Source organism: Lonchura striata, chromosome 6 (assembly GCF_046129695.1).
Source record: "Lonchura striata isolate bLonStr1 chromosome 6, bLonStr1.mat, whole genome shotgun sequence".
Classification (NCBI taxonomy): domain Eukaryota; kingdom Metazoa; phylum Chordata; class Aves; order Passeriformes; family Estrildidae; genus Lonchura; species Lonchura striata.
The window spans coordinates 16,567,476-16,593,725 of record NC_134608.1 but is presented as its reverse complement, the minus strand read 5'-3'; the positions used below and the strand labels follow the sequence as shown (position 1 = coordinate 16,593,725).

At 41.4% G+C, this 26,250-nt stretch overlaps 2 protein-coding genes across 4 annotated transcripts in view; both read right to left on the bottom strand.

Annotated features, from left to right (window-relative positions):
* The window catches only part of CCDC88C (coiled-coil and HOOK domain protein 88C), a 93,734-nt gene extending 84,666 nt beyond the window's left edge, over positions 1-9,068 (bottom strand). For all 3 annotated transcript variants that reach the window (XM_021531941.2, XM_021531943.2, XM_021531942.2), the window contains exons 1-3: positions 8,655-9,068; positions 8,460-8,560; positions 1,141-1,249 (exon numbers count right to left, since the gene is read on the bottom strand). In XM_021531941.2, coding sequence (XP_021387616.2) covers positions 1,141-1,249; positions 8,460-8,560; positions 8,655-8,714 — 270 coding nt within the window. In that variant the 5' untranslated portion in view covers positions 8,715-9,068. The remainder of the gene's footprint in view (positions 1-1,140; positions 1,250-8,459; positions 8,561-8,654) is intronic.
* A 9,523-nt stretch (positions 9,069-18,591) lies between these two features.
* PPP4R3A (protein phosphatase 4 regulatory subunit 3A) overlaps positions 18,592-26,250 on the bottom strand; it is a 41,372-nt gene continuing 33,713 nt past the window's right edge. The window contains exons 11-15 of the mRNA XM_021531945.3: positions 25,368-25,537; positions 23,703-23,845; positions 22,565-22,755; positions 21,850-22,076; positions 18,592-19,625 (exon numbers count right to left, since the gene is read on the bottom strand). Coding sequence (XP_021387620.1) covers positions 19,512-19,625; positions 21,850-22,076; positions 22,565-22,755; positions 23,703-23,845; positions 25,368-25,537 — 845 coding nt within the window. The 3' untranslated portion in view covers positions 18,592-19,511. The remainder of the gene's footprint in view (positions 19,626-21,849; positions 22,077-22,564; positions 22,756-23,702; positions 23,846-25,367; positions 25,538-26,250) is intronic.

The window sequence follows — 26,250 nt, the reverse complement described above, 5'->3', positions numbered from 1 at the left end:
GTCACACAGCCCATCTGAGTTCATAATTTTTCACAAGTGCCTCTCTTTCAGACTTCCCTAAGCAAGTCCAAGAGCAGAGTTGTGGCAATCACATGGAAGAGCAGTAGGCAAACTTTGGAAATGGCATGAAAAGGCACTACTCTACATATCTTCTGTATGTTGAAGACAAAACCAATACACAGTCTCCTATATATACAGAAAAGATGAAGTGTCCAGGGTAAACACACTGGCATCAACTTGTACAGTTTAGCTGGCTTTAGTTGTTCATTATACAACTGAGAAACATAGAAGCATTTTAACAATCCTAAGTGGTTTCAGCCTAGTTTATGTACTGCACAGCATTGAAATCTGGTAAAAGACATGTAGAAGGAAACAGTAGAACACTTACCTCCTCACTCAGAAGTCCAAATACACATAACAGTGGGCATACAGAAATTCTATTTAGAGTAACAGTTCATGCTGTGGCTCACCAGAAGCAGCCAACATGTTCATAACTCTGCAAAAGTGCTCAGCTGTCACCACCCTCGTTTTAGGGGAGCACTGTTACAGTAGAGGAACACTGACAGCTCAAGAATGGCACCCAACAAGTGCAGAGTGAGACTCTGCAGCCATTCCTGCACTTCGCTCTCTTAGAGTTCTGAACAAACAACTACTAATACACCAAAGTACAGAGTGTAAGAAGTCTACCTTTAAGCTAAGCACAAATTTTTCCTATCAATTTAAGACTTATATTCTAGTGTCAAAAACACATCTTCATCAAGATTTTATTTTCTAGCAGTCCCTTTAAGAAGTTTTCCTGTTTTAAAAAAGTCTTATACCTAGAAACACTACCATTTCAGCAAACCCCCTCACATACATCTCCAAATGCTGACAGTCTTTGAGGACAACTTCTTAAAAAATAAAAAAAAAAAAAAAAAAAAAAGAGAGGAAGGCAAGGAAGCAGCCTCTGGCCATGAGGAATAGATGAAGATAACCGTATTGTCAATTTTACAAAGAAAAAGCATGGCTGAAAGTACTTTTACACAAACACAATTTCCTCTCCATTTCCTGTAGCAAACTTCTTTGAGCCCCCAGCCTCTGCACTAGCTAAAACAGTACAGCAGTCACCACAAATTAATGAGCAGAGAGCAGAACTCTCACCTGATAGTAAGTCTTAATGTTTCTGATCAAGATGGTCAGGTTTTGAACCCGAAGATAGGTATCATTATTTACATGCTTGTTGACACGTTGGTTGGTTGGTCGAGGATCTCTATTAAAAAGGAAGAAAATGAAGTATTACTAATTAAACTTGTGTTAAGACTTAACACCTCAATAGCACATTGAAGTTTATCAATTAAATACACTGAGAATTATACAAGGTACATATGCATTAATTAATGATAGAATAAGCTCACTATCTCTGCACCTATTTGTAAGCTGGAAATATTTCCTGCGTGTCACAAAGTACCCTACTGCAACCCACACTGTACTTCAGGTCAGCTTCCCTTCTTACCTGCCTTTTCCTGAAAAAAGAGCATATCTAGTTTATGCAAGCTAAATGAAAGCAGTCTCTGATAATATGGAGCTTTTCTTATCCAAATAAAGGCAAGTCTAGGAAATACTATCATGCCTTCCTTGGCTTTGGAGTTTTCATGACAGGAAGAGGGTATTAATACTTGATGGGTGATCACTGTAAAAACTGCAAAGACCATATGTATCATAAACTGAAGGGAAAAAAAGAACACTGCATTTATTACCCCCATATCATCTAACCATATTGCTAATGTACATGCTACATTTTCTGTTTGATTTTAAAAACAAATCAAAATTGTACCTGAAGCAATTTTATTTCTATAATAAAAAACTAGACACAGAAAAAAAGCTGTAACGTATTTCATACAAATGTACACCTTCAGATCATCTCCATACACTCACTATGGTTTTGAAAAAAAAGAAAGGAACCCAAAAAATCTTTATCTGACAATAGCACAGATCAAAGATTTGTGTTTCTCCTCTAATAATGACCCTTATCAGCAGACTCCTACACAATCCAAACACCTGCCTCCCAGAGCTCTGCTCTGGCTGTTAATTAAGCAATTCACAGCTTTTCCAGGGCCAACTATTCAACTCAGCCGTTGACAAGGAAATAAAAGAGGAACTGATCCAATATTTATTTTTTAAATATATCTGCCAACATTTATGTAAGTACGTCAAAGAGTTTACATAAATATGTTTACTTTTTTAAAATGCACAACCATTCCAGAACATCTTGAGTGAAAGCAATGCTATGAGAATAAGCATGAAAAAAACCACAGATATTCCAGAGATGAGAGAAAACTGCCTTGACAGCAGGTCATATCAGATACAGTATTTATGTACATGCATTTATGCGATACTGGCATAAACTAGCAAGACACTACACAGCCTTTCCAGCAGCAAAGGACTTTGTATACACATTTATACTATAACAAATTATGAAATAAAGAACAAAAACAGGCAACTGCAACAAGCTTTTACTTTAAAATCTGTAGTAAGTATTCCATTTTACTGCTGCTCAGATACAGGAGTGCAGAAGCCATACTTGTAGCAGTTTGACAGGAGAGGCATAAATGCCACCTGGGCTTGAGCACAGACAACGCCCTGCCTTCAGTACATTCTGAGCAGATGCTGTACCTCAAAGAAAGCTGGACACAGCTTTTTTAGGCAAGGCCAGGACAAAAAAGTGGGAAGCTAAAAGGGAAGAAACATACAGTAAAGAGAAGCTGGCCAAACAGAAGGGTCAGGCTATAGTTCTCATTTCCATGTGAAAGCTCATGCAGGCAGCACACTGCCACACCACTGGCCACTGTCTGGCAGCGTTCCCAGGTTTGTGGCCAGGAACTGACAGTCTTTGACTGGCCAGCAGTCACTACTCCACAGTCCTTCCCAGAACTGCCCAAAATGGGGCAAAAATCCACCAAAGACACTGACCAACCACAGAAAGCAGCTGCAGCAGCAGAACTGTGGGACTCGGAAGACGTTTTCACAGGCACACAAGACACAGAACAACTACCTCCTAGAGCAGATCTGCTCTCTCTTGCACAGTGGAGACTGTGCTACAAGAACATAAGCACTAGCAGGACCGGGCCCTCAGGAGCAATTCCGGAGCTTTTATCCTATCATCTTCGTTAAGGGTAATTGATTGCTCCAAGAGCCCTTAATGCCACTGACCTCAGGGTCCTCTTAACCTCCAGCCAAGCTGCAGCACAGCATAGCTCTGGCACTACTGCCACTTCTCCATCACAAAAAAGTTAAAAAGCTTTTCTGAAAATAGAATGTAGCTCAAAAACATGTTTTTTGAACATGTTGTGAAACCAGCTTCACACAGCACCTCAGCTTACTTCAGAAAGGACCCTCTGAACAAGATGTGGAAGTCCAGCACAGCCTACACTTCAAACTGCCACAAAGCTTATTGTCTTCACAGGAAAATGGAACAATGCCTCCTCAACAAGCAAGATCCCGTTTCTTCTTTCTGTACTTAAAGACAATCCTACCCTAAAGAAGGCAGAGCCGTTAGCACTACACTTTGAACATTATAGCCCTTGACTGTATGGTGAAATTTGCTCATCAAGAATTTCATAGAAAGAAACTAAGGATCACACTGAAAATTAAAGAGAAGTTTGTTGTTTTTTTTTTTGGCAACACTAACCAGGTAACCCAAACAAATTCTTGTCTGGATTTATCTGAAAAAATTCCTGAACACCACCTCAGCTGCCTTCTCAGTCCTTTGATGTTTGGTTTTTCCCTTATACACAAATATAATGAAAACTACTTTTTTTTTTTTTTTGAAAACCACCTACTTCTCAAGATCAAAAAAATTACCTAAATAAGACTGAGACAGCATGGCTGAGGTGTGACTTAGGGAAGTACTCCACAAACCAGTAAAAACCCACCCAAGCCAAATAAACAGAAAAAGTCTCAAACCTCAATATATACCTGAACATTTTAAAGAAGTTGTCTGGATCATGCATGCTCATGAATGAGTCGTCTAGGAACAGAGAGGAAAGGAAGGGACAGGAGACACAGATCAAGTGACAAGTTCAGCAAGCATGGGGCCACCAACACAGTGCATGATAATGCAATTCCTTAAGTCATAAAAGTAACCATAAAAAAATAAATTTTAAAATCCAAAATGACATTTCTATTCATACAATTTCTGAGAAGCCATTTTGAAGAGCAAGAGGAAAGCCCTGAAGCCAGGCCCAAGGGTTATCAGATGCCAGAAGGAACTGACTGGCTCAGCATCCTGTGGTACTCTGCTCTGCAGGCAAGGCACTAACCAAAACCACACCACACTGGGGCTAGTCTAACCCTCCTACCCATCCAACTTCTTCCTCTACCACGTGAGATGATGCTACTAAGGCTGACAGATTCCTAAATTGCCTAGAAAATGGTGGAAAACTGCACCTCTACGTAGCATTACAAAGTTTTAAACTAAGAGGATGCACATCTCTAACACAACTTCTGGTATTTGTGCCATTTCCTACAAACCATGAGGAGTGGAGCGGGCACTTACAGTGCTGCTGTTCCTGTCACATGGTCTAAATTCAAGACAACACATCAACAATACCACAAACCATGGCAGCAACTGAAATGGAGAAACCTATTATTGTGCTTTGTTATAACAGGACTTTAACACAAATAACATTCCCAGCAGATTCCTAATACACATTCCTGTTTGCTAAATGTTTTGACAGGAGAGAAGTCTATTTTCAATCAGAAGAATTAGAACAAGCCAACATGAAAACACTTACATGCCTGCATAAACCTCCACGTAATTTCTTACAGGAAGTTTTATTTGGGAAGTTAAATGAGGCAAATATTTGCTTATGCTTGTAGATATTATACCACAGCTGCAACTGTAACACCGAAGGCAGTCATTGCAGTGCCACCACATGCTAATTTCATACCAGGAAGTGACACACAGCCATCTGAAAAAAGTTCTTTCAAGTATGTCTGCAGAGAATCTCATTAACCTGGTACACATAAATCCATCAGCAACACAAGCTTGAAACACAGCAGTTACACTTTGAAGATTAACATTTTTATATGAAGACCATTCAGCCAGTACTGCAAGTCTGCAAGAATCAACATTGTCCTTCATGCACAATCAGGTTGGGATTATACACTCGAACAGGACACAGGCAAAGGAAACCATTCATTTACACAGAATTATTTGAAAAACCATTTATGTTGTTTGAAAATCTAAGTGGGGAAACCAAACATTGCTGACTCTTGCTACTGAATTTACTCATTCAACAGCTAGGTGCCCCTACAGAGAATCAAACAACACTCAGCTTTCTTAGAAACAGTCTTGCTTGTTTTAGAAATCACTAGTAAGCAAAGGGATCACCAGCAAAGCCCAGCAGCTGCTGTCCTACTGACTACAGTCTGCCTAAACCCAGGCCAGGTTCCCCTCCTCTGCCCTTGTGCCATGGCTACACTTGGCAAGCCTGAGCAAACCACATTTTATTCCGGGCTGGCACTCCCAGGGGCAGCTCATTTCTGAAGAGGATGAAGTTAAGGCACAGCCCTATTTTCACCTCCTGTCACAAAGCCAGCAGGGACCTGGCAGGCTGGAAAAGCGGTAGATAGCTGTCACATGTCTCTGGTGACACAGCTGCCTTGCTGAGATGAACCCACCACCTAAAAAACATCGACACTGCAACACAAAGCAGCTGGGATCTTCTCCACCCAAAGCTGCTCGAAAACTCACAAGTATTAGAACAGAAATTAGGGGCTGACTGAACTCCTACAGCCCACCCATGACTAAAGCAGCTAAAGCCTTACTTTCTCACTCAGCTGTCTCCACTCAACAGGTATATCTGGATTTCTTCACAGATCCACCTGTCTTTTTTTGCTCTGAATTAAAAATCTACTTCGCTGCAGGGCAGATATGTTGTATTTTTAGTAATGAATTTCCCAAGAATCTGGCTTTCAAAATCTTCACTGAAAGAAGCAGCTCAATTTGCAGCAAAGCACTGCATCACACCTGGTGTTTAGCTGCAAGATCACATGCTCCTGTTATTTCTGTTCCAGTAATCAAGCAAGCAGGATAAAAAAACCTGAAGTGAAATAGCACACAAATGATGAGGCAGCTGTCCACATCAGGAGCCCAGCTCTTTCACCCCTCCACCCCCTACTCTCTACATGTGTGTGCATGCCTGCATCTGTGCTTTCAAGCAATCAACACTATTATAGCATGGCAAATCCAATTCCAGATTTATCAAAGGTCCTCATTAATAGGCTTTTAGCAGGAAGAAATCTCCAGCCAAGCACTGAAAGCCATTTTCAGGAACCAGGACTTAAAAAAACTGATGAGTAATAATTTTTAAAAACACATTTATTTTTTTATTCTGGAAACTTTGTGGGCAGAAACATGCCTTGCAAGACTTGCCTGACTTACATGTAAGCAGTAATTGCACTGCGATTTCTAAAGTTAAAATCGGGGAAAAGTAAAGTTCAGTCAGCACCTCTCCTGAGCACCTTGCTAGGTCAGGATACACTGACCTAAACTGCAATCCTTCCTATATTAAACAATCTTGCATCTCAGTACAAAGCTTTTGGTTTCAAGCTCTTTAGTCACTATTAGAAGCACTGCTAAAACTGCCTAAAAGAAGGGGAGGAAAGGCCAGATTGTGTGCAATGGGACAGTTTCCTACTCCACAGTGCTGTGCCTCCAACACTTCATTTTCTGAGACACCACTGCCAGAGGTGTTGGAGGAAAAATGCGAAGAAAAGCCAAAGTCCCACCAACTTATTCACCTGACAGATTAAAACTAGCAAACATGCCAGGGCACCTCTCAATCACAGGAGAGCAGACAAAATGCTAACTAGTGTCACTGCACTCAGCTAGCCTGTATGCTTATCTCCCTTACTTCCATGAGATCTTAGAATTGTCTCCTTGTCCCAGATCATTGTTCAGTTGCTCCCTCAACTTCAACAACTCTCACCTCCTTAGACATAGTTCAATGGTCAATTACAAATATTTAAGTTTGCACATACCACCTAATAAAACTCTCCACAATGCCACAGTCATTCAAAAGCCACATAGCTTCACAATTAAGTACGACTTGGTTAATTTTTCTTGATTTGAAATAAGATGACTCTTACACATATAATTATATAAACATATTAGATAACAGTGCTATTTAGTTAAACCTGCAGCCAACTCAGCTGATGTTCCTTCATAGTTAGGTTGGTCATCTCTGTGCCAAACACAATGGTCATGAATCAAAATTTAATTTTCCACATCTTGGAAAGCTACAAGCCTGGACCTAAACCTTCATACTTGAAGCTCTAATTTGCAGAAAAAAATATTTTTTAGAAGTGCAATTATTAATTTAAAAATGCTGGAGATTATGCCTTCTCTTTACAAGAGACTTCTATCCCTGCCAGTTTACACCACTAGTTTGTTATCTCTACGTACTGGCTGATCTGGGTTCTGCTCTGAATCACAGATTTTCACCAGCTTCACTATTTAAGCCCCAGTTCACAATTTTCGCTCCTGGTAACATCAAACCGAAGCAAATTTCATTACCTTATCACATGGAGCAGCCAGGTACCAGAAGATAACAAAATTTGACAATCTGAGTGGCTGAGACGTTGACTGTCAGACTTAACGTCATTTCTCAAGATTCTAAAGGATTCTAACATGAATTCTTCATTTAAATGCTTGGACTAACACTGCATACCACTGGTCGAGCTTCAATTAATTTCGGTCACTTAAAGAGAGCACACAGCCAAAACTGAGTGACTTCCAAACTCTCCTCTCCTGAAAGCCAAACACTTGCCCCTCCAAACGCTCTCTCAGATCTATTTCAGACTATTTTAAATAAAATACAGAAAAAGATAAAACGCTCAGGCTCTGCATGCAGCATAGTAGATCACCAACAGGAAAGGATGTGGTTAAAAACATAGCACAAGTCCTAACGACAATTTAATCCGATGTTAGGGTATTTTCAGCACTCCATCTTTTAACCAATTTCTAAGTTCCCTCAACACATGGCCTTACAGAGGCGCCGGAAAGCGGAAGCACTAAAAAGTTTTTCGAAATTATGTATTTAGTATCGAAGTTTACACAAGATCAGACAAAGTTCAGATTAAACCCTCCCAGAAAAGCTTTATTTGATACTGTACTTTCATTTCCTTCTTTGTACTGCCACACACCTTCCACTGTAGCATTAACTAAGATAACTGGGAGGAAAAAAAGGAAAAAAATATGAAAATCACACACATACCACGCAAACCCCCCCCCCAAACCATTAGAAAAACAAGTTAAAGAACACTGGGCCAGGATTAGTTCGGAGGTTTTTTCCCCCCCACTGTTTTCTGTTAATTTCGAAGAGCAAGCACAATGAAACCGCCCCGGCCCCAGGCCGCCCCCCGAGAGCTCCGGCACCCGCGGCAGGGGCAGGGCGCTCCCCCCTCACCCCACTCACATTTCCAGCATGATTTTGTTCAGGACGACGCCATCCACCAGGTCCATGTAGACGCCGAGGTTGTCCTGGTCCCCGCTGCCGAGGTCCCCGAAGGTTTTCACCTGCCGGAGGAAGGACAGCAGGGTTGGGGGATGGCGGCCGGACCCAGCCTGCCCTGGCAGGGCAGGGCTGCCCCCTCATCCCCGCTCTGCTCACCCATGTCACTAAGGGGCTCTGCAGGAAGAGCTCCAGCAGCTCGGAGACGGTCACGTCCATGTCGCCGGGGCTAGGGCGGCGGCGGGAGGCTGCGGCTCGGGGCTGGCTCAGGCGGGAGACAAAGGCGCGGAGCCCATGGCCCGCCGCCCGCTGCCCGCCGGGCGCTGCCTACAGGGCGAACAATGCGCGGCGCATCGCGCCCCCGCGGTCCCTCCTCCCCACGGCAACAGGCCGGTCTTCCCCCGCCGAGCTCGCTCCGCGGTCTAAAGTAGAGGTTCTCCAGGAAAAAGCGAACCACGCCGGGAGAGGAGAGAGCGCAGCCACCGCGACGAACGCCCGGCGGCCGGGAGCACAGGCGCGGAGTTCCGCCGGGACGGCTCCGAGCGCCCCGCTCCAGCCGCCCCGCTCCGGCCGCCCTGGTACCTGCGCTGGGGCGCGCCCGAGCCCCGGCAATTAGACCCGGGCGGAGGCGGCGGCGTGACAGACAGCGGCCGCGGCCAATGGGAGCGGCGAGGGGCCCGGCGCTGGCCAATGGGCGGCGGCCCCGGGCGGCCGCGGGGCGGGCCGCGGTGTGGGGTCGGGGCAGCGTCCGCACGCGGCGGCGAGAGCGGCCTCGGCCCGCCCGGCGGGGGCGGCCCCGGTCCCGCCGTAGCCGAGGTGATGCGCGGCCTCGCCGGCACACTCGCCCGCGGGGCCGCGCCGGGGGCGGCTGTACCTGCCGGGAGCCGCCCGGCGCCGCGCCCTGCCCCGCTGGGAGCGGCGCCAGCGCCCAGCGGGAGCGCGCGGGTCCGAAGTTTACGCTTTAAAAAGCACGAAATCCCCTACAAAGTACTTCGCGGGGGCGCTCCTGGACGTGCCGCGTGGAGCCCTCGGTGCAGCTCGCAGGAGGAGGAGGGAAGCTCGGAGCGAGGCGAGCGGCACAGCCCGGCGCGGGCCGGGGCAGGTGCCGCAGCCCGTCCGCGCCGCAGCGCCACCGGCGCGCCCGCTGCTCTCCTGCGGGGCAGAATTCATCCCCTCCCTCTTCAGTGCGGGAAATAAATAACGATAGGTAATCTGGATGATTGCCGCTTTGTTTATCCCAGGCTCAGAACCTGAAGAGAAGTAATTTAGCCATGAAGCTGAACAGTGTAATGCACGGTGTCACATAGCGGGGCTTGGCGGTGTCAGGATTTCTGTTCGACAGTTTGCTCTACTTTTCGCAGACGTAATTGTCTCTGGTATTTATCACTTTGTTCATCATCTGTTTCTTAGTGTATTCTGCCTATTTCTTGTTCGATCATACTGAACTCACAAAATAAGTTTTGGATCTTGCACAGTCGGTTGAGACATCTGAAATTATGGTTATTATTAACCACCTGCCTTCGATATGTGTTTTTCGTAAGGGATTTGGTACACGTGTGTTTGTGCATTAGCTGAGGGAGAGACATCTGTTGTTGTGCCTGAGGGACCAGAGCAGTTTGCAAGCAAACTATTACTAAATGATAGACACTGGTGTTCATTGTAGGGGCCTGTTTGTCCCACTGAGGATCGGGTTTAATGATCTGTTTCGTGTAGATCCTTATTTTAGGCAGCCCTGTAGATGGGGACAGGTAACTCCCACTTGCTACCCTGGTACATGTGAATTGCAACTTGTTTACGAGCTCTTTTGCTCAGTTTCTTGAGAGGATGTAGCAGGAGGGCACAAGTGGTTAAATTAACCCTTTACTATGTGAATCATGTAGTCCAGTCCTTTCGGGACCTGAAAAGAAGGAAGTTTTGCAAGTAAACCATCTGTTGTAGCTGGATGGAGAAATAAGTATGCTTTTGAGTGTAACAGCCACGGAGAGAAAAAGAATGGTTAATAGTTTCTCAACACTTCAGAGAGATGGACTGCCATACTTTGATTTCTCAAAGCCTTATGATTTCCTGTCTTGTGGAAAGATTTCATTAAATAAATTTTCAAAGCATTTACTGCAGTGCTTACAACAGATGTGAGTGTTAATTAATGGAATCAAAAGCAAAACAACTTAGTATTTGAAAACTATGTAGAGCTATTCACAGAAGACAGAATACAGATGCAAGACTGCTTTCCCACTTTCCACAACTGGGATGCAACTCGTTTTTAGGACGAAAAGAAGCAACAGCTGCATAGTCCGAAACAGATGTTGCCAGTAGTGAGACAATTGAAAGGGAGGGCGCACCATGTAGCACGGAATTTCTTATCCAGGAAACGTTCCTGGGGATGCTGTTAGCTGCCAAATGCTCACGCGTTATTCGAGGTGATTGCCTGTGTTACAGGAAATATTTGGCCTCAGGCAGTATGGAGACGGGCGCTGGAGGTGCAGCCGCAGCGGCAGGACCGGACGCGCTCGGGAACGCGCTCGGGAACGCGCTCGGGAACGCGCTCGGGAACGCGGATGCCGCCGGCTCGGCCACGGCGGGCAGGGGCCGGGCGCCCTCTGGCGGCGGCGCGGGAAGCGGCTGCGCGCTCGGTCGGGTGCCGAAAGCAAAGCGCAGCAGCGGGCAGAAAAGCAGCAGCGGGCAGTGACATTTTTCTTGCTTTGAAATTGCTTTGAAATGCGCTGGGAGCACTGATGTAGTAAGCTGTTTCAACACGCACGGGGCAAGGGGGACGCGCTGTTGCGAAGGGCTGCAGGGCGCGGGGACGCACGCTGGGAAATGCGGAGTAGCTGGGAGTCTCCTCAAGCCCCCGGGCGCACGGCGAGGGCGGCGGAGCGCGGCTGCCCCGGGCAGGAACGAGCCCGGCCCTGCCCGGCCCCGCCAGAGCCGCCCCGGAGGCGGCGGGGCGGAGGGCAGGCTGCCCGGCTTGGGCAAAACACCAGAATGCGTGCGCAGGGGCTTCCCCTCCGCAATTCTGTGTCATTCCTGTCAGCCCCAGGTGTGTGCTTCCTCCACGTCCTCTCCACACTGTGCCTCAGCATTTATAGGGAGAGCGCTTTTATTCACCCACCTTGTGTTCCACCGCAGATGTATCTTGTAAAACCTCACCTACCTACTACAGGCCAAGTTCTCCTTTCTGATGGTACCTGAAGCTGCTGCCTGTCCAGAGCAGATAAAACAAATACCAACTAATATATCCAAGAAAGTTCAGGTCCAGACACGTACAAGCAATTGCATTTAGAAATCATGCTTCTTACAGTAAAACAATGATGAAAATTTGTACTATTTAATGTCATTTGCAATAATTTTGTTTTGATACCATTTCACATGGTCAGCTTTTAACTAAGAACATAGTTATCAAACAACTAAGAAGCACCAGAACTCTGATTTAAGACACCTACATAGGTACAAGCCTTCGTTATCATCATGTCTATTTCTAAAGCAGTTTTCACAGCCACAAAGCACTCAATTTCCAAGGACAGACTACGGAGTGAACTTTCTAAGCTCAAACATTTCCAAATGCTCCTTTAGGCTGACTGTAAATGGCATGATTCACCCCCCTCAAACTATCCCCTAGCAACGAGTACAACCATCAACAAAGCTCCACCATTCATCTGCTGTCTGAAGTGTAAGTTGCTGAGGGATGGGAATAACATATTTCATGAGGTTACAATACAAGAGTTAAACTCATGGTAATCAGGAAAGAGCTTTTTCGCCTCCTTTGCTTGGCACTATCGTTAAGCAGCTTTCTTGTAAATATGACTTGACTGTTCATCAACCACCTTCCCAGCTATGGAGCAAGATGCTTTATGTAGACTGGAGCTGTAAACAATGTGTGCCGGGAGAAAGAGAAGGTGGTCAGAAGATAGCTTTGGTCCTCGCAATATTCGATTCTGAAATGATGTTTTCAATATTGTTTTGTTTAGACAAAGTGGTAAAGAAATTTGAATGAGAGTAAAAAGAAACAAACCTGTATGTGCTATTAAAACACAAACAAAACCCTAGAGGTATTTGTTAATGTGCCTCAATCTGAATGCAGGGGTGGGGGGTGGGTGGGTTGGGGAGCGGGATGCTGGTGATTTACAGTCTATGGCTGGTATCTGAAACGTTCAGAGAGAAAGTCCCAAAAAACCCCTAGAATTAACCTTCAGCACATGTTTGTTCACTGCTGAAATGTAAGCCAGTTGCTTAGGCTCCCGAAGAGACTAACATAATACAGAACCTAAAATACAAAGAGAGAGAGTTTGGGCAGAATAAATATCTCATAAACCTCTAAGTCCACAGAAAATGGAGAGTCAAATACACAAGGCAAACAATAAAGTTAATACAAGCAAAAGATATGGGGAGGGGATGAAGGGGCACCAGTGGTTTATGACTCTTTGCATGAACTTGAAAGTAAAGTAGGAGTACTCAACATCCCAGGCAAGCACAAAATGGTGACATAACCTCCTTGACTTGAACCCTTCAGAGAGGCAATGAGTGTCACAGCAGTGGAGGAATAACCATGGGCCTGCAAGAAGAGAGAATAAATTAATTTTACTTAGATCCATCACCTGAAGAGGTGCTAAGCAAAGGCTGATCCTGGTGATCTAATGCGGTGAGCTCATGAGATACAGCAGGGTGGAAACTTCACGTCCAGCAAACCAGGAAAGCTGTCCTTGGAAGCAGTGGCAGCAAGGGGAAGGCGTCTTGCAGCTTTTAAGAACACAACCTGGTCTGTTGAGAAGGTGATTACTGAAGAGAATAATGGTGTAAACACTTGGGCACCTTACCCAAAACCTTGTGTTCTCATCAGGGCAGGAACATACCCCAGGCAGAAGATTGCCGTGTATGTTTCTCAGTTTCTCTTGCTTTGAAGAAAAGAACTACACCAGCAGCACTAACTGGGAATCATGAGACAAAAAAAAAGAACCAGTAGGACTACATTAGGAATGGATATTGACTGCTTTAAAGGAAAAATAGGGAAGCATAGAAAACACAGAACAAACTAAAATATATTAAATAAAACATCTTTTGATTATGTTTTATAAATATGAAAAATATTTGAAATAATAAGTATCAATTCCTATCAATCATAACTAGCAAATGTCCTTATAAAAACAGAATGTGATTTTGAAGGTCCAGCACTTCTGGGAATTTCAGGTTTTCAAACTGCTGTTTTGCCACTTTAGTTTACAAGAGCGTATTGATATCTGTATCAATGACACTGGGGGTGAGGTAAAAATAATAGGCAAGCCAAAAGTTTTATAAGCAGCTTTGGGAAATACTTAGGCTGGCTAGAGTTGAAGGAAGGTGTAAATTCATGTGGAAGGAAAACATTCCAGGGACAAGTAAACAAAGCCTCAGCAGGGAGGTAGATGGCAGCAGGGCTGGGACACCACCTCTGACACCTACTAAGGGCAAGAGCCATTTCTTGGAACAGTGAACAATATGGCAATGAGGAAATTTGTCACCCTGCTACCTGCACAAATAGCACCCCAAATTCACTTCTGTGTGCAAGAGTCACAGATGTGGGAAGAATTTGAAGAACTAATGAAAGACCCCTCCAGTTTTGAGGGGTTGTGACAGAAGGCACAAAACTAAGGCTGTCCAGTGATAGAGTTAGATATAGCTGTTTGAAAAGATTATGGTAAAAACTGGAGGTCAGTACTTTATGTTCATGTGCACTTACTTAATGTGCAGAAACACAGAAGGTGACTTTAATTCTAGCTGAATTATATAAAAATTTAATGTTATTTAGCGAAGGTCAGTGTGGACAGAAACTGACTTTAAATCATATGGACTTGACTTACTCCCTTAGAAGTGAGACTTTATAATTACAGATGCTTTAGAGAATTGCTGTTTGCATTATAACACTGGTATTTCACAGATGCTGGAGTGACTGCAGACTCGCTGCAGAGCACACAAGGACTCTCCTGTGGTGGTAATACTGTTCAACTCAATTTTTTAAACTTGGCTATTCACATCTCATTCCTGTCTTTATACTCTGATGCAAGACCTGTAGGCATATTACCAATTAGCATAACTCGGTTCTATCACTATTTGATGTAGTAGCAGCTGGGGTATCCAAAAAGCAGAGAATCACACACATTGTACTGGTACAGCCTCCCTTCCTGATCTACATCAGCCCCATGCCATACTCTGCTATATATTTTACAAAGGCCAGTAGGATGCTGCAAGCTGCCAGACACAAGAAAAGATTAGCCTTGTCCAAAAACTTGGGAGCATGATGTGTGGGCTCTGGGATGTGTGTATTTCAGAAGGAATACTAACCCACACTGGTACACTAGCCAGGGAATGCTGCTGAGCCCTCTCAGGTGGGCAGCCCACCTACAGTATCTTCAAGCACTTCATTTACACGTACTTAGAAGATCAGTGCTATTTGGCCCAAATCACCCCCCTTCTGTATTAAGATGTACATTTCATGAACACAGTTCCACCCTGTACCAGAGAATTTCTAGAGCTCAACCTAAACCACTTAGCAGTTGTTCAATGGAGCCATTTCAGAGTCCTGAGACAGATACTGTACATCCCTGAGACATTCTACAGTGCACAGCAAGGCCACAGGTATAGCTCTAAGGTCACCTTAAATCAATGGCTATTTTGATCATTTGCCAGTAACATTCTGCTTTTCTAACTTTACCTACTGATTTATATATTATTTTTACATTGTTTATAAATACAACTGACATACAGAAGATGGCATCTTCCCCCTCCCTTTTTTAATTGCCTTTTTCCCCAGCAGCCCACAGGGGTTCATTTCACCTTTCAGTTGTTCTATTTATATTAAGCCCTCACAAGATTCATACTCCAGTGAATGTGGTTGAAACTAGAGCAGTATCAAATCTACAAACTCATCAGGTAGCCTGAAAATCATAGGAGAGAACCATAGAACAGAAACACAGAACAGAACCACAGAATATCAAGGGTTGGAAGGGACCCACAAGAGTTAAATTCAGCTCCTGGCTCTGTACAAGACAAACCTAAAATACAGTAAGTCATGTCTCCCTGACATGAATTAAGACATTCAATTATGGCTCTGACTGAAGGTGGGCATTACAGGCTCTCCCACAGGAGGTTTTCCTGTATCTGCAGCATGCCCAAATGCCCTGCCTCCCCTCTGAACTGAACTATGAGCTGTATATTCCAGCATTTCTTCTGGACTCCAGAAAGACTAAGTGGTGGAAAACATGCACACGGACAACTTCTCTAGAAACACTTCAGTTGTAGCAACTTCTCTTCTTTGAATGCTTGCTCGGTTTTACATGTAGGCTATGGGTGACCCATCTTGTCTCCTGCTTTCACATCTTACTTGGAATGGAAGTGGTTGTCCTCAAGGCAGGGGAACTGCAGTGCTGCTCTGGCATCCACAGCACTGCTCCAGGATGCCTCTGCAGCTGTGAAATGGTTGAGAGGGGTAAGGCTGAACTTCAGTGGCCACTCTGCAGATGCCAGGAAACATCATTTAGCAAGGCAACCAACTTCATTGTGCTGGGTTGAAAAGGCAGCTGCCTGCCTAACAGCACCACAGCAGCAACACGAGAACAGAGCCCCATCACTTCTGCAATTAAACACCTCTGCAGGGATGCAAAAACAGGCAAACCTGATCTGAACTGTTCCGTCCTTAGCACATTAGAAGCATTGGACCTACTTGGCACTTAATTCCATGAGAACATGATGCCTCACCTGGGTGGGCTGAGATGACTGAATGAATGCCCTGAGCTTTGTTGCCAAGCAGGCACATTACAAACAGCACATTCTAGGGACAACTCACTGTTTAGATACACCAGGATTTAGATCCTTTCACCTTCATGAACAGAACTCTTTTGTGGTGATGTGCAGTGTTAACCTGAATGCAGCCACACTCTGCACACATTAGAAGAAAATTTGGGAATATTCCAGATCACCTGGAATTACTTTCATTAGTGTGTGGGTTCCTTGAGGGACCAGGTAGTTCATATACATTCTGTCTTGGTATTCCCAATAAGTCTAGGCTCAAAGATTGGAAGTTCATCCAAGGAATGAGCATCAAGTCTTTCAGCCACTGAAGGAACAGAGGGGCTTGTATAAATGATTTAAACACCCTGGCTCTTGTCTGTAAATACTGAAGGGTTTGCCCTGTAAACCATACTTCAGGGCACAATTAAAATGCAATTAAGATGACTGAGCCACGCTTAGTACAACATACATGCAGGTCTCATGGGATGAGGACAATGGTTTTAAAAATCAGCCAAAAGAAAGATCTAGAACAGATACTGTTTCCTAACATAATTTCTTGCACCTATAAACTCAAACCCACCCTTAAAAAAAAAAATTATCCATTGCAATCCCAGTATTTTTCCCCTAAAATATATTTCAAGATTTCCATGAATACAAGTGAACATCACTGAGCAAGAGTATACCCACCATATCAACTTCCATGAATATATTATATCAGTGCAGACACGTCCTGTCAGGCTACAAGCATTAGATAACTGGGAAGACAACTAACCATCTAACCACAAGTTAGACAGCATTAAAAAACGTACAGCCTAATGTTTTACCAGTGTTTTAGAGCTTCATAAAAATATAAAAACTTGCAAAGTTCCTGATTTCATTATTATTTTGACCAAGCCCAGTAACTTCAGCATAATACTCACTGTTAAATGTAATGTTTCAAAGTCCAAGATTCCTACAAGTATTATGAAAGTATCCAAAAGTCTGAAAGACTGCAGCATCAAACATCACAAGATTGAAGCACTTGATTGCTAAAGGAACAGAAAAAATCTTTAACAAAAGTGTACCTTTGATCAACCCAGAAGAATGATTTCATAAGATAGAGCCTAAAAGACTTGCAGATAACTTGTATGGATAAATTTTGAGAGCTTTATGCTCAAGAAAAGTTTGACAGCTTGAGCCGGATTTAGGTTCTGACTAATTAAAAAACCTGCAAAATTGCAGATTTCCTTGTTACAATGTCTGCTCTGACACCAAAGTTGCAAAAATCAAGTTTCAGACAGTTTGTTGCAACAGCATGGGGACTCAGCCCATGGGAAATCCCATGCAGCAGCAGATTGTGTCTAATCCTGTAGTGACCATGTGCATAACTCCTGGCCTCTATAAAACTGCTGAGAATTGCCCTATCACAGACATTTCAAATACATTGTAAAAACTCAACCTTAGAAAGTGATCACAAATGAACTCTTTGAGAAGGAGATGGCTAATAATTTCTGCCTAATGCACACTTTTATTTAAATCCAAACTGGCTGGTATGTACTCACAAAGCCCAACCACTGAAGCTTTGCCTTTTGTGGTTGGCACAGAAACTGCCACGCCATCTACAACGTTCAGAAACAAAGTGCTCACCTACCCTTGGGTGTGATCACCTGTGATGCTGCCTCAGATTCTCATTTCTCTTATTTCTGTTTGTATTGATACATTTATGTATTAAACATCATAATTGTTGCAACACCGTGCTTTGAATGCCCAAAAAGAAATCAGCTCTTGAAAAGAGATGTAAGAAAGGAACTGAATAAATAACCCTTCATAGAAAGCACTGCTGTGCAAAGCCATCTTCTGTAAGGAAGCAGGATATAATGCCTGATTTCAAATTAGTATTATTTAGACTTTTGGGAAAAGGGGAAAGAAGGTGGTAATTTGATTTAGACCAAGTTAATTGCTGTTTTTCAACTGAGTATTGTAATAAATTTCAAAAGATGGCATCCTTGTAAAAAGTTTATTCTACAACCATCTTTTATTCATGAAAACTGGTATTCCAAAGGGAATCAGAGATTTTTAAAGAATACCACTAATGCCATTTTCCTTCAGCTTTAATTATTTCTTTTTTATTTTTCTAAGTCAAATAAGTCAGTATATTGGCATTCCTAATTCGTCCATCTTGCATTTTGGTGAGTTAGTTACCATCACTGTTCTGCATTATGAAATTTCAGTCTCTTTGGAATACTAATTTCCTACCTATATGTTTATTTTTTTTTTTATTTCATACTATTTCCCTGATTTTTCTCTCAACGGGTGCTGCTGTAAAATTTAATATAAAATATTCAGTCACAAAATAGTATTGCTTTTATGCACATTGTTGCAAGATTTTTTTCTCCAATAAAAACGATACCATCTTCCATAAAATCCTTAACATATTAAGATCTGTGATGCAGAACAAAATTACACAGTGTGAAACAGGTACCAGCACAACAGTGAGATTATATTACATCAAAAAATTTTAATGGTCCCAAATATATACTCAACAACTAAGCATACACTCAGGGGGGCAAAAAAAAAATATGACACAAAAGTGACCACATCTAGAATTCCACTCAATCTTTAATCAAGAAGGGACAAACAAATCCCCCGCCTCAAAAAAAAAAAAAAAAAATCTGCAGTTTAGAGGGCAAAGGGAACAGATTTAAAAAAAAGAGGAAACTTTATATTCAGCCCTCCCCCGCAGAGGTTTTTAAAACCTGTTGTAGCTCGAGTAAAATGTTCAGAATGTACGATTTCAAAGGCAGGTCTCTTTTATACAAAGAAACTGCTGGCATTCTTAACTAGCGAAGAATTATGGCAAAACCCGCCTTTTCTTCAGAAGTCTCATACATGGTCCAAGAAAGCATATTCTGATTGTAGCAACTGATCAGCCAATCCAGAGTTCCACTAACAAAACTGCCCTCTTGGCTTTTTTTTTTCCTTTTTTTTTTTTTTTTTCTTTTTTTTTTTTGTTTTGTTTTGTTTTGTTTTCCATTTCCTTCCCTGAGAAAAGGGCAACGTGGTCCAAGCTGGAGATCTCAAAGGCATAAGTCTTTCCCCTAAATGAAGTATTTCTCCTTCTTCTGCTCCTTTGAATTGGCACTTGATTGGCAGAAATCCATTTGTATAGGTTGATCTGTGTCATACACAGTAATTCACAAAAGATTGCTGCTTTGCTGTGGGTTTGTTTTGTTTTTGGAAAAAAATCCTTCCCCAACTGGTAATCTTCAGCAGTTGCCATTATGATGACTCAAGCTTTGCTTTCTTTGACAAAGGTAAAGTTTCCTCTTTATCTTCATCTTCATCATCTTCTTCATCATCATCAGGATAATCTACAAGCCCAACGAGGCCTCCCTACAAAGAGACACAATTATTATAATTAAGAGAATGTCTGTACATTGGTAATTCATTATTGCATTGTAACATGATGTTTGCACAGAATATTGCCATAAGCAAACTGGTTCAGAACATTTTTAATAAAATCATGCAGAATAAAAATAAATCCTTCAGTATGAATGAAAATTACATTATCTGAGAAATGTTTAAATGAATAAATCCAAAGTGGGGTTTTACCTATCCAGCAGGAAATATTGTCAGCTGAAATTTAAGTAAAGCCAAAAAGTCACATGACTTTGTTAAGTGTCACTGCAGCTCCATGTGTAAAGACATAGCTTATTTTTACTGAGCACACCTGACTGCATTGAGCAATCTGGAAGCACTTCAAAAACAAATATAGAATACCCTTCAATTTCAATTTCTGAATTATTATACTTTTGGAACACAGTTTGTTTTCACAAAAGTTAAAGTATGTAGTGAAAAGAATATTTCTGAATAATATAACTGAATGATGTGTACAGGTTACAAAGTTTAAGTAACTTGTCAGCTGAAAATGAAAATGTATCTAGTATCATTAAAAAACTCTCTTGTATTGCAAATACCCACAAATTTAAGATTAGGCAGTTCTGGACCAATGAAGAAGCAGCATGAACTTCTGAAACTTCCCCTAACCATACTATGTTGCAATTTATGAAGCATCGAAGACCCTATTACTTATTCAGGTGCCTAATAATGGACACCGAAATCAGAACACTTCAGTCAACTGTATACTAAAACACAACTTGAAAACCAATTACACATATTCTGTACAGTCACATACACATAACACTGAGTACACTACAGCGAAAGCAACAACATCAGGTAACTAATGAAAAACCCAATTTCAACACTGTTTCTAGTTTGTGACTGGTATGTTTTACTCTGAAAGAAGTTAAGATACCTTCTGCCTGAATCCAGGAGTGTTTTTCACTGCACTTCATGTTCCCTTTTGTAACCTGAACATTTTTCTTTTGTCACCACTACTTGAATTTATGGAATCAATATGGTATCCAATATATTCCATATGTAAAGACTCAATTTCAGACTCATGGAATTACACTATCTGGGAGAGAAAAACCTCTAATAGACTCAATGGTTTTGCAAGCCAATTCCATCCCTTTTAAAAAGCACTTGACTAACTCTTGGATTATGCAAGGAGTTTCCTTCACAGAAGTATTCAGATGAAGTGTCCTGAGGTTCTTCCATCAGCCAAACTCTTCTGATCCAGGTGTTTTCAAGAGAATGCAATCCAAATAGAAATTCTTCAGCCATGTTGAGTAGGAAAAAAACTCCAAACCCTAAACCCCCATTTACCTTCACTAGAAGTTAGGTGAACAAGCAGTATGGTAGCATTACAAAACAAGGATGAATCAGTGTTATTGCAAGACTATTTGACAACTGACATACATACCCCACCTTTCAGAAATGGAAACACTTGTTATGAAAACAAATTCTCATTATCTGAACTATGCTGTATCAACATTACCTTATCTGCCCTCCAGTGCTGGGCAAATAGCAGTCACGCTCCTGATTCAGTTCAAACATTTTTATTCAAAATCTAATAAAATCCAATAGGGTCCTAAAATGTATTTAAAAATGCTAGTTTTGGATATTCACTCTAAGTTATGATGCTCTTTTAAAATGGCTTTCTTCTTCTACTGCAGAATGATCCAAATCAAAACTATAAGTTAGTTGAAAGGTAAAAATGTCACACTTGGGTATTAAAAATTGTTCTGGCTTACAGCAATCACCATCCAATGCAATTTATTTCATCCACACAGGTCAGTTACAGAATTCTGAACAATATTAAAATGGTGATAGTAGAAATCCTCCATGGATGTGCAGAACATTGTGGTATCTCCCACAATTTGGCTATGTTTCCAAAATATTTATTTTTATCTGTTAAATATCCCTGTGCAATTTAATGTAAGTGCAGTGTTGTCTGTATTTCATTGTAAACATCACTACTAAGAGCAACTAATGGCATGCTTCCTACTTGACCAGTCTGGGCATTAAAAAAGCTTTTATTTCTTTTATACACAGCAGATCTTGTTAAAAATGCTGAAGGTCAGACAAGAAGTACACACAAACCAGACAGTTCATTACTGCTTAACTTGCTGGGACTCACACAAACTTCAGCGAGATGCAAAAGCAAACTCCTACTCTGTAACAATAAAGTCAACCTACAACCATTCAAAATTACCTTAGTTGTAATAGCTGCCATCTGAGATGTGCTTTTAGAAACTGATCCAGGTGAGCCAGGGGACCCTGGAGACCCAGGGGACCCAGGAGATCCAGGCAGATTACTTGCTGATGACTGGCTGGTAAGGTTGGATTTTGTACCACTAGAAAAAGAAAGCTTGAAACTTGGGCTCTGACGACCTGAAAGGTTAGTTTTCAGAAGAACTTCCTTTTCTTCACTCTCTTTCACTGGATATTAAAAAAAAAAGGCAAAAATAAAGCAGTATTATTGAGTGAAACACTTAATTACAAATCACTTCACTGCTTGGTAAAAGGCTTAATACTTTATGTATAACTCAGTTAAGTAAGTCATCATTAGACTTTTTCCTTACTACTGTACTACCTACTAGCGGTTGTCAGTGACCAGGAACGAACACTTTTGTTCTACCAATGGTATCACCTGAACATTTAGGTACAAAATTTTGAATTTACACATAATATTTAATTATAGCCCAAATAAGACACTGAAAAGCTTGACTATCAGATAAGATTTTAATTCAAATGCTTTAAGAACTCTAAAACACATTTTGTATAATTCTGCCTCTAAAGACAACAAAACTTTTTTAATATGTGGTCTACCAAATTGATGTTGCAGTTTCAAAATAAACACATGCAAATCCTTAATTGCACCAGGACTGAATAATACAAGTTATGCCATTCATCTTTTCATTACTTACATTTTTTTCTTTCCATGAATTTGCTGATAGGGTCCATAATATCCTCATCATTTTTAGGCTTGTCAGAAGGGGGCACCACTGCCTCTCCATCTTCCATATCATCCTCATCAGTATTAAACCACATTTCCTCCTCATCCTCCAGGGTTCTTGCATCCCTTCTGTACCTGTGGTTTCTCAAAATGGAGCGCATGCTGTAGAACAGGAGGTTTTTAAAAGTGTAGATTCAAAAATCAATTTATATTAATAATAAAACTTCTACGTGACACTCAGTGACAGCTTACAGATCCATACATTGCATAGCAATAAAAACACCAGCAGATCATTCTCTATTGCAAACCTTTGTATTTTTACGTGTTTTCAAACTAATTCAAGACAGCAAAACAAGAACAGATCTTGCTAACAATTCTTAAGAGTAACTCATCTGTTCACACAAGCAATCATTTTGTTTTAATGAAATTAGACATAAAGCAAAAATAAATTGAGTAAAAAGGCCTAAACTTCCTATTTTTATATATCTCAACCTTTTAACCTTGAGGAACGGTGTACTAAGGAAAGGAACTTTTGCTCTGGCAAACGGAAAGAGCAATTCAAGCTTTGCATCAGATTGCTTTTTACTCCATCAGCAAATCTAACAGGGACAAAAAAGCATTCTCTGAAAATTTCTTTCTATGTTCTAGTCCTCAGGCATTTTAAAAAAGCTTATCTAAATATCTACTCCCACAACTAAAATGAAAGGAGATCTGATGTGTACATTTTTCAAGGAAAAATCTACAGAATGGTAATTCACAACTGACAGTCTTTCAGATCAGCAGTGGAAATCTGTTATTTAAACAAATCAACTTGGTACAAATACTTGGTAGGCTTCCAGCCTCATTGAAGTAGTGCACATAAGTTTAAGATACAATAAATTAGCATTATGACTGGATGTCCAGCAACTAACGTTTGCTGAAAGCTGATGAAAAGTCTGTAGCAACATATTTGAAAATCACACTTTTAATCAAGTACATTCAGCAAGGCTTGAGATGCAAGCAGGAGTCTAAATTATCTATATTTTCCAGAATAAGAGAACAACCCACCAATAGTCTGGTAAGAGAATTAAAGCACCAATATGCTATTAAGAGCATTTAGCGTATTTTACCTGTCAAGTTTTGGATTATCTTGTCTTTCCCTTTGTTGTTCAAATCGTAGTTTCAGTCCTTTGAATGTCTGCACATAATCTACATCTTCCAGTGCCTTCCAGTAATTTTCAATTACATGAGCCGTTAATGATTTTATATCTTCCTACAAAAAGAAAAAACATAAAGTGACTTATTTTCATTCAATTGATTTATTTAATACAATATAAAAAGTATCTGAAATGAGAATGTATTAATTAACTTATGCAAAAATGAGTATATAAGTATTTAAGTTTAATTAAAAATCTAGAGCCTCAAGTATTTGATAAACAAAACAACATATATTTTCTAGCAGTGCCTCCTTCAAAACATTACAGAACCTTAAGCCTGAAAAAAACTATATCAAACTCAATCCTAAAATGTCTTTCCACTGTAACTGAGATATTTTTATACTGATAGACAGCACGGCGTGCAGTCCTTCAGGAACAAGCTGCTCCAGCAAGGGTTCCCTGTGGGGTCACAAATCCTGTCAGTGAACTTGCTCCAGTGTGGGCTCCTCTCTCCACAGGGCCACAGGTCCTGCCAGGAGCCTGTTCCAGCACAGGATTCCCGAGGGGTCAGAGCCTCCTCCTTCAGGCCTCCACCTGCTCTAGTAGCCTGGGGTCCTCCATAGGTGGCAGGTGGATCTCTGCTGCACCACAGACCTCCAGTGGGCTACAGGGAGACAGCTGCCTCACCATGGACATCACCATCACCGTGGACATCACCACGGGCTGCAGGGGAATCTCTGCTCTGACCTCAGCCGGTGGCACATTTATCTTGGAGCCAGCTGGCACTGGCTCTATTGAACACAGGGGAAGCTTCCAGCAGCTTCTATAGAAACCACTCCTTTAGCCACTGCCCACCGCTGCCACTGCAAACCCAATACACAACTGTACAAGTCATGACCACCTATACAGGTGAACTTTTCTCATAGCTTCAAAACCAGTTTTCAATCAACTCTTCCATGATGATCAGGTCATCTAATTCTTGAATTACCCTGAGTCCCAACACAAAGAAAAAAGAGGTGATCAACACTACAGATTTCAAGAGGTAGCAATGCATGGGGACTTACTCCTCCACAACTGTCTGCACCCTAGCTTGGCCCCATTTGCCACATTTACAGTCTGTACAGCATCCTCACAGAATCTGGATGCAAACAACAGCAAGGAAATAGTACTGTGCAGAGAGCCAACTGGCATGAATATTTAAGAGACTTCCCATGCAAGGAACTTGGTAGCACTCCATTAAAATAATCAAAGGAGATTGGTAACTCTTCTGTATAATTCCATATTCCATTGAATTGACATTACAGAGCACAGCTAAATTTGATGGGTTTGCAGCAGTATTTTCTAATTACATTCCTGTCATAACAAGCCCATCCAATCTGCATGATGAAATTTGATTAGTGCTGCCTTTGCAAGTCTGGGTACTGTGAGTACAGCATCAAGTGAATTTAATCTTCAAGTAAAGAAAGGTACTGTTTGAATATAAGAAGAAACATGTACAAATATGCAGCAGTGATATAAAACAATATCATATGGTCCCATTATGATAGCATAATTTAGGGCAAAGGAAAAAAGAAAAGTAATCTTGAATTACAAGACTAAACAATGCAATCATTATTTTCAGCATATAATAGCACTCACCACTCTGATAAATTCGAACATCTCTATTATGGCAGAGTTCATCAGATTATAACGGGAACCATTATTTAGAAATGCTTTGACCACGGGTTCAAACAAAAAACTTTTCATTATGTAACGGTTGTAGAATTCATCCTTTAGTCCAATTATCTTTCTCTTGAAACGAAGGGCACCTGAAACACAAGTGTTGCCAAAAGGAGTGTTTTAATTTAAAAACAATACTGCAGAAATTATTCAGCATTAGTTAGGACAATTTACAGCCTCAGTTCATACACAGCAATACATTTGAGTCCTTCTCTGCTTCTCAATAGTCTTGACTACACTGCTGAAGATTACTTACCTGTTCTATTATAAACAAATCCTCCATCATAACTGTACAAATGAAAACACCTCTCTTCTTCACTGGAGAATTCATATAGAATTGTTTAACTATAATACTACTAATATAAAAATCTATTTTCAATTTTTTAAAATTACTTATGGTAAAGGTATAACATTTTCTCAGTAAAAGAGCTCAGTAATTTGCTTATCAACCTATTATTCAAATGTTTGGAGTTAATTAGTTCTATCTGAATAGAATATAAATAATCTCATTTTAAAATTGGTAAATGACTTTTTATTCACACAGATAGTAAGGCATAGGCTTGATTTACAACAAGTTTAAATCTCTTTCTGGAACTCCAAAGTGTACACAAGTTAGAGAATGTCCATGCATAAAAAGAAAGTACAGTATCACATGGCAGCACATTTTGCCTAGCAACCATGTGTACAGGTTATTTGGTTACAAAATGTAAAAGGTACTTATTGTATAGTACAGCCTAGTCAACTTAAGGCTTTGGGTTTTTAACTCTATGTGCACAACAGAATTACAGAGAAAATCTCCTAC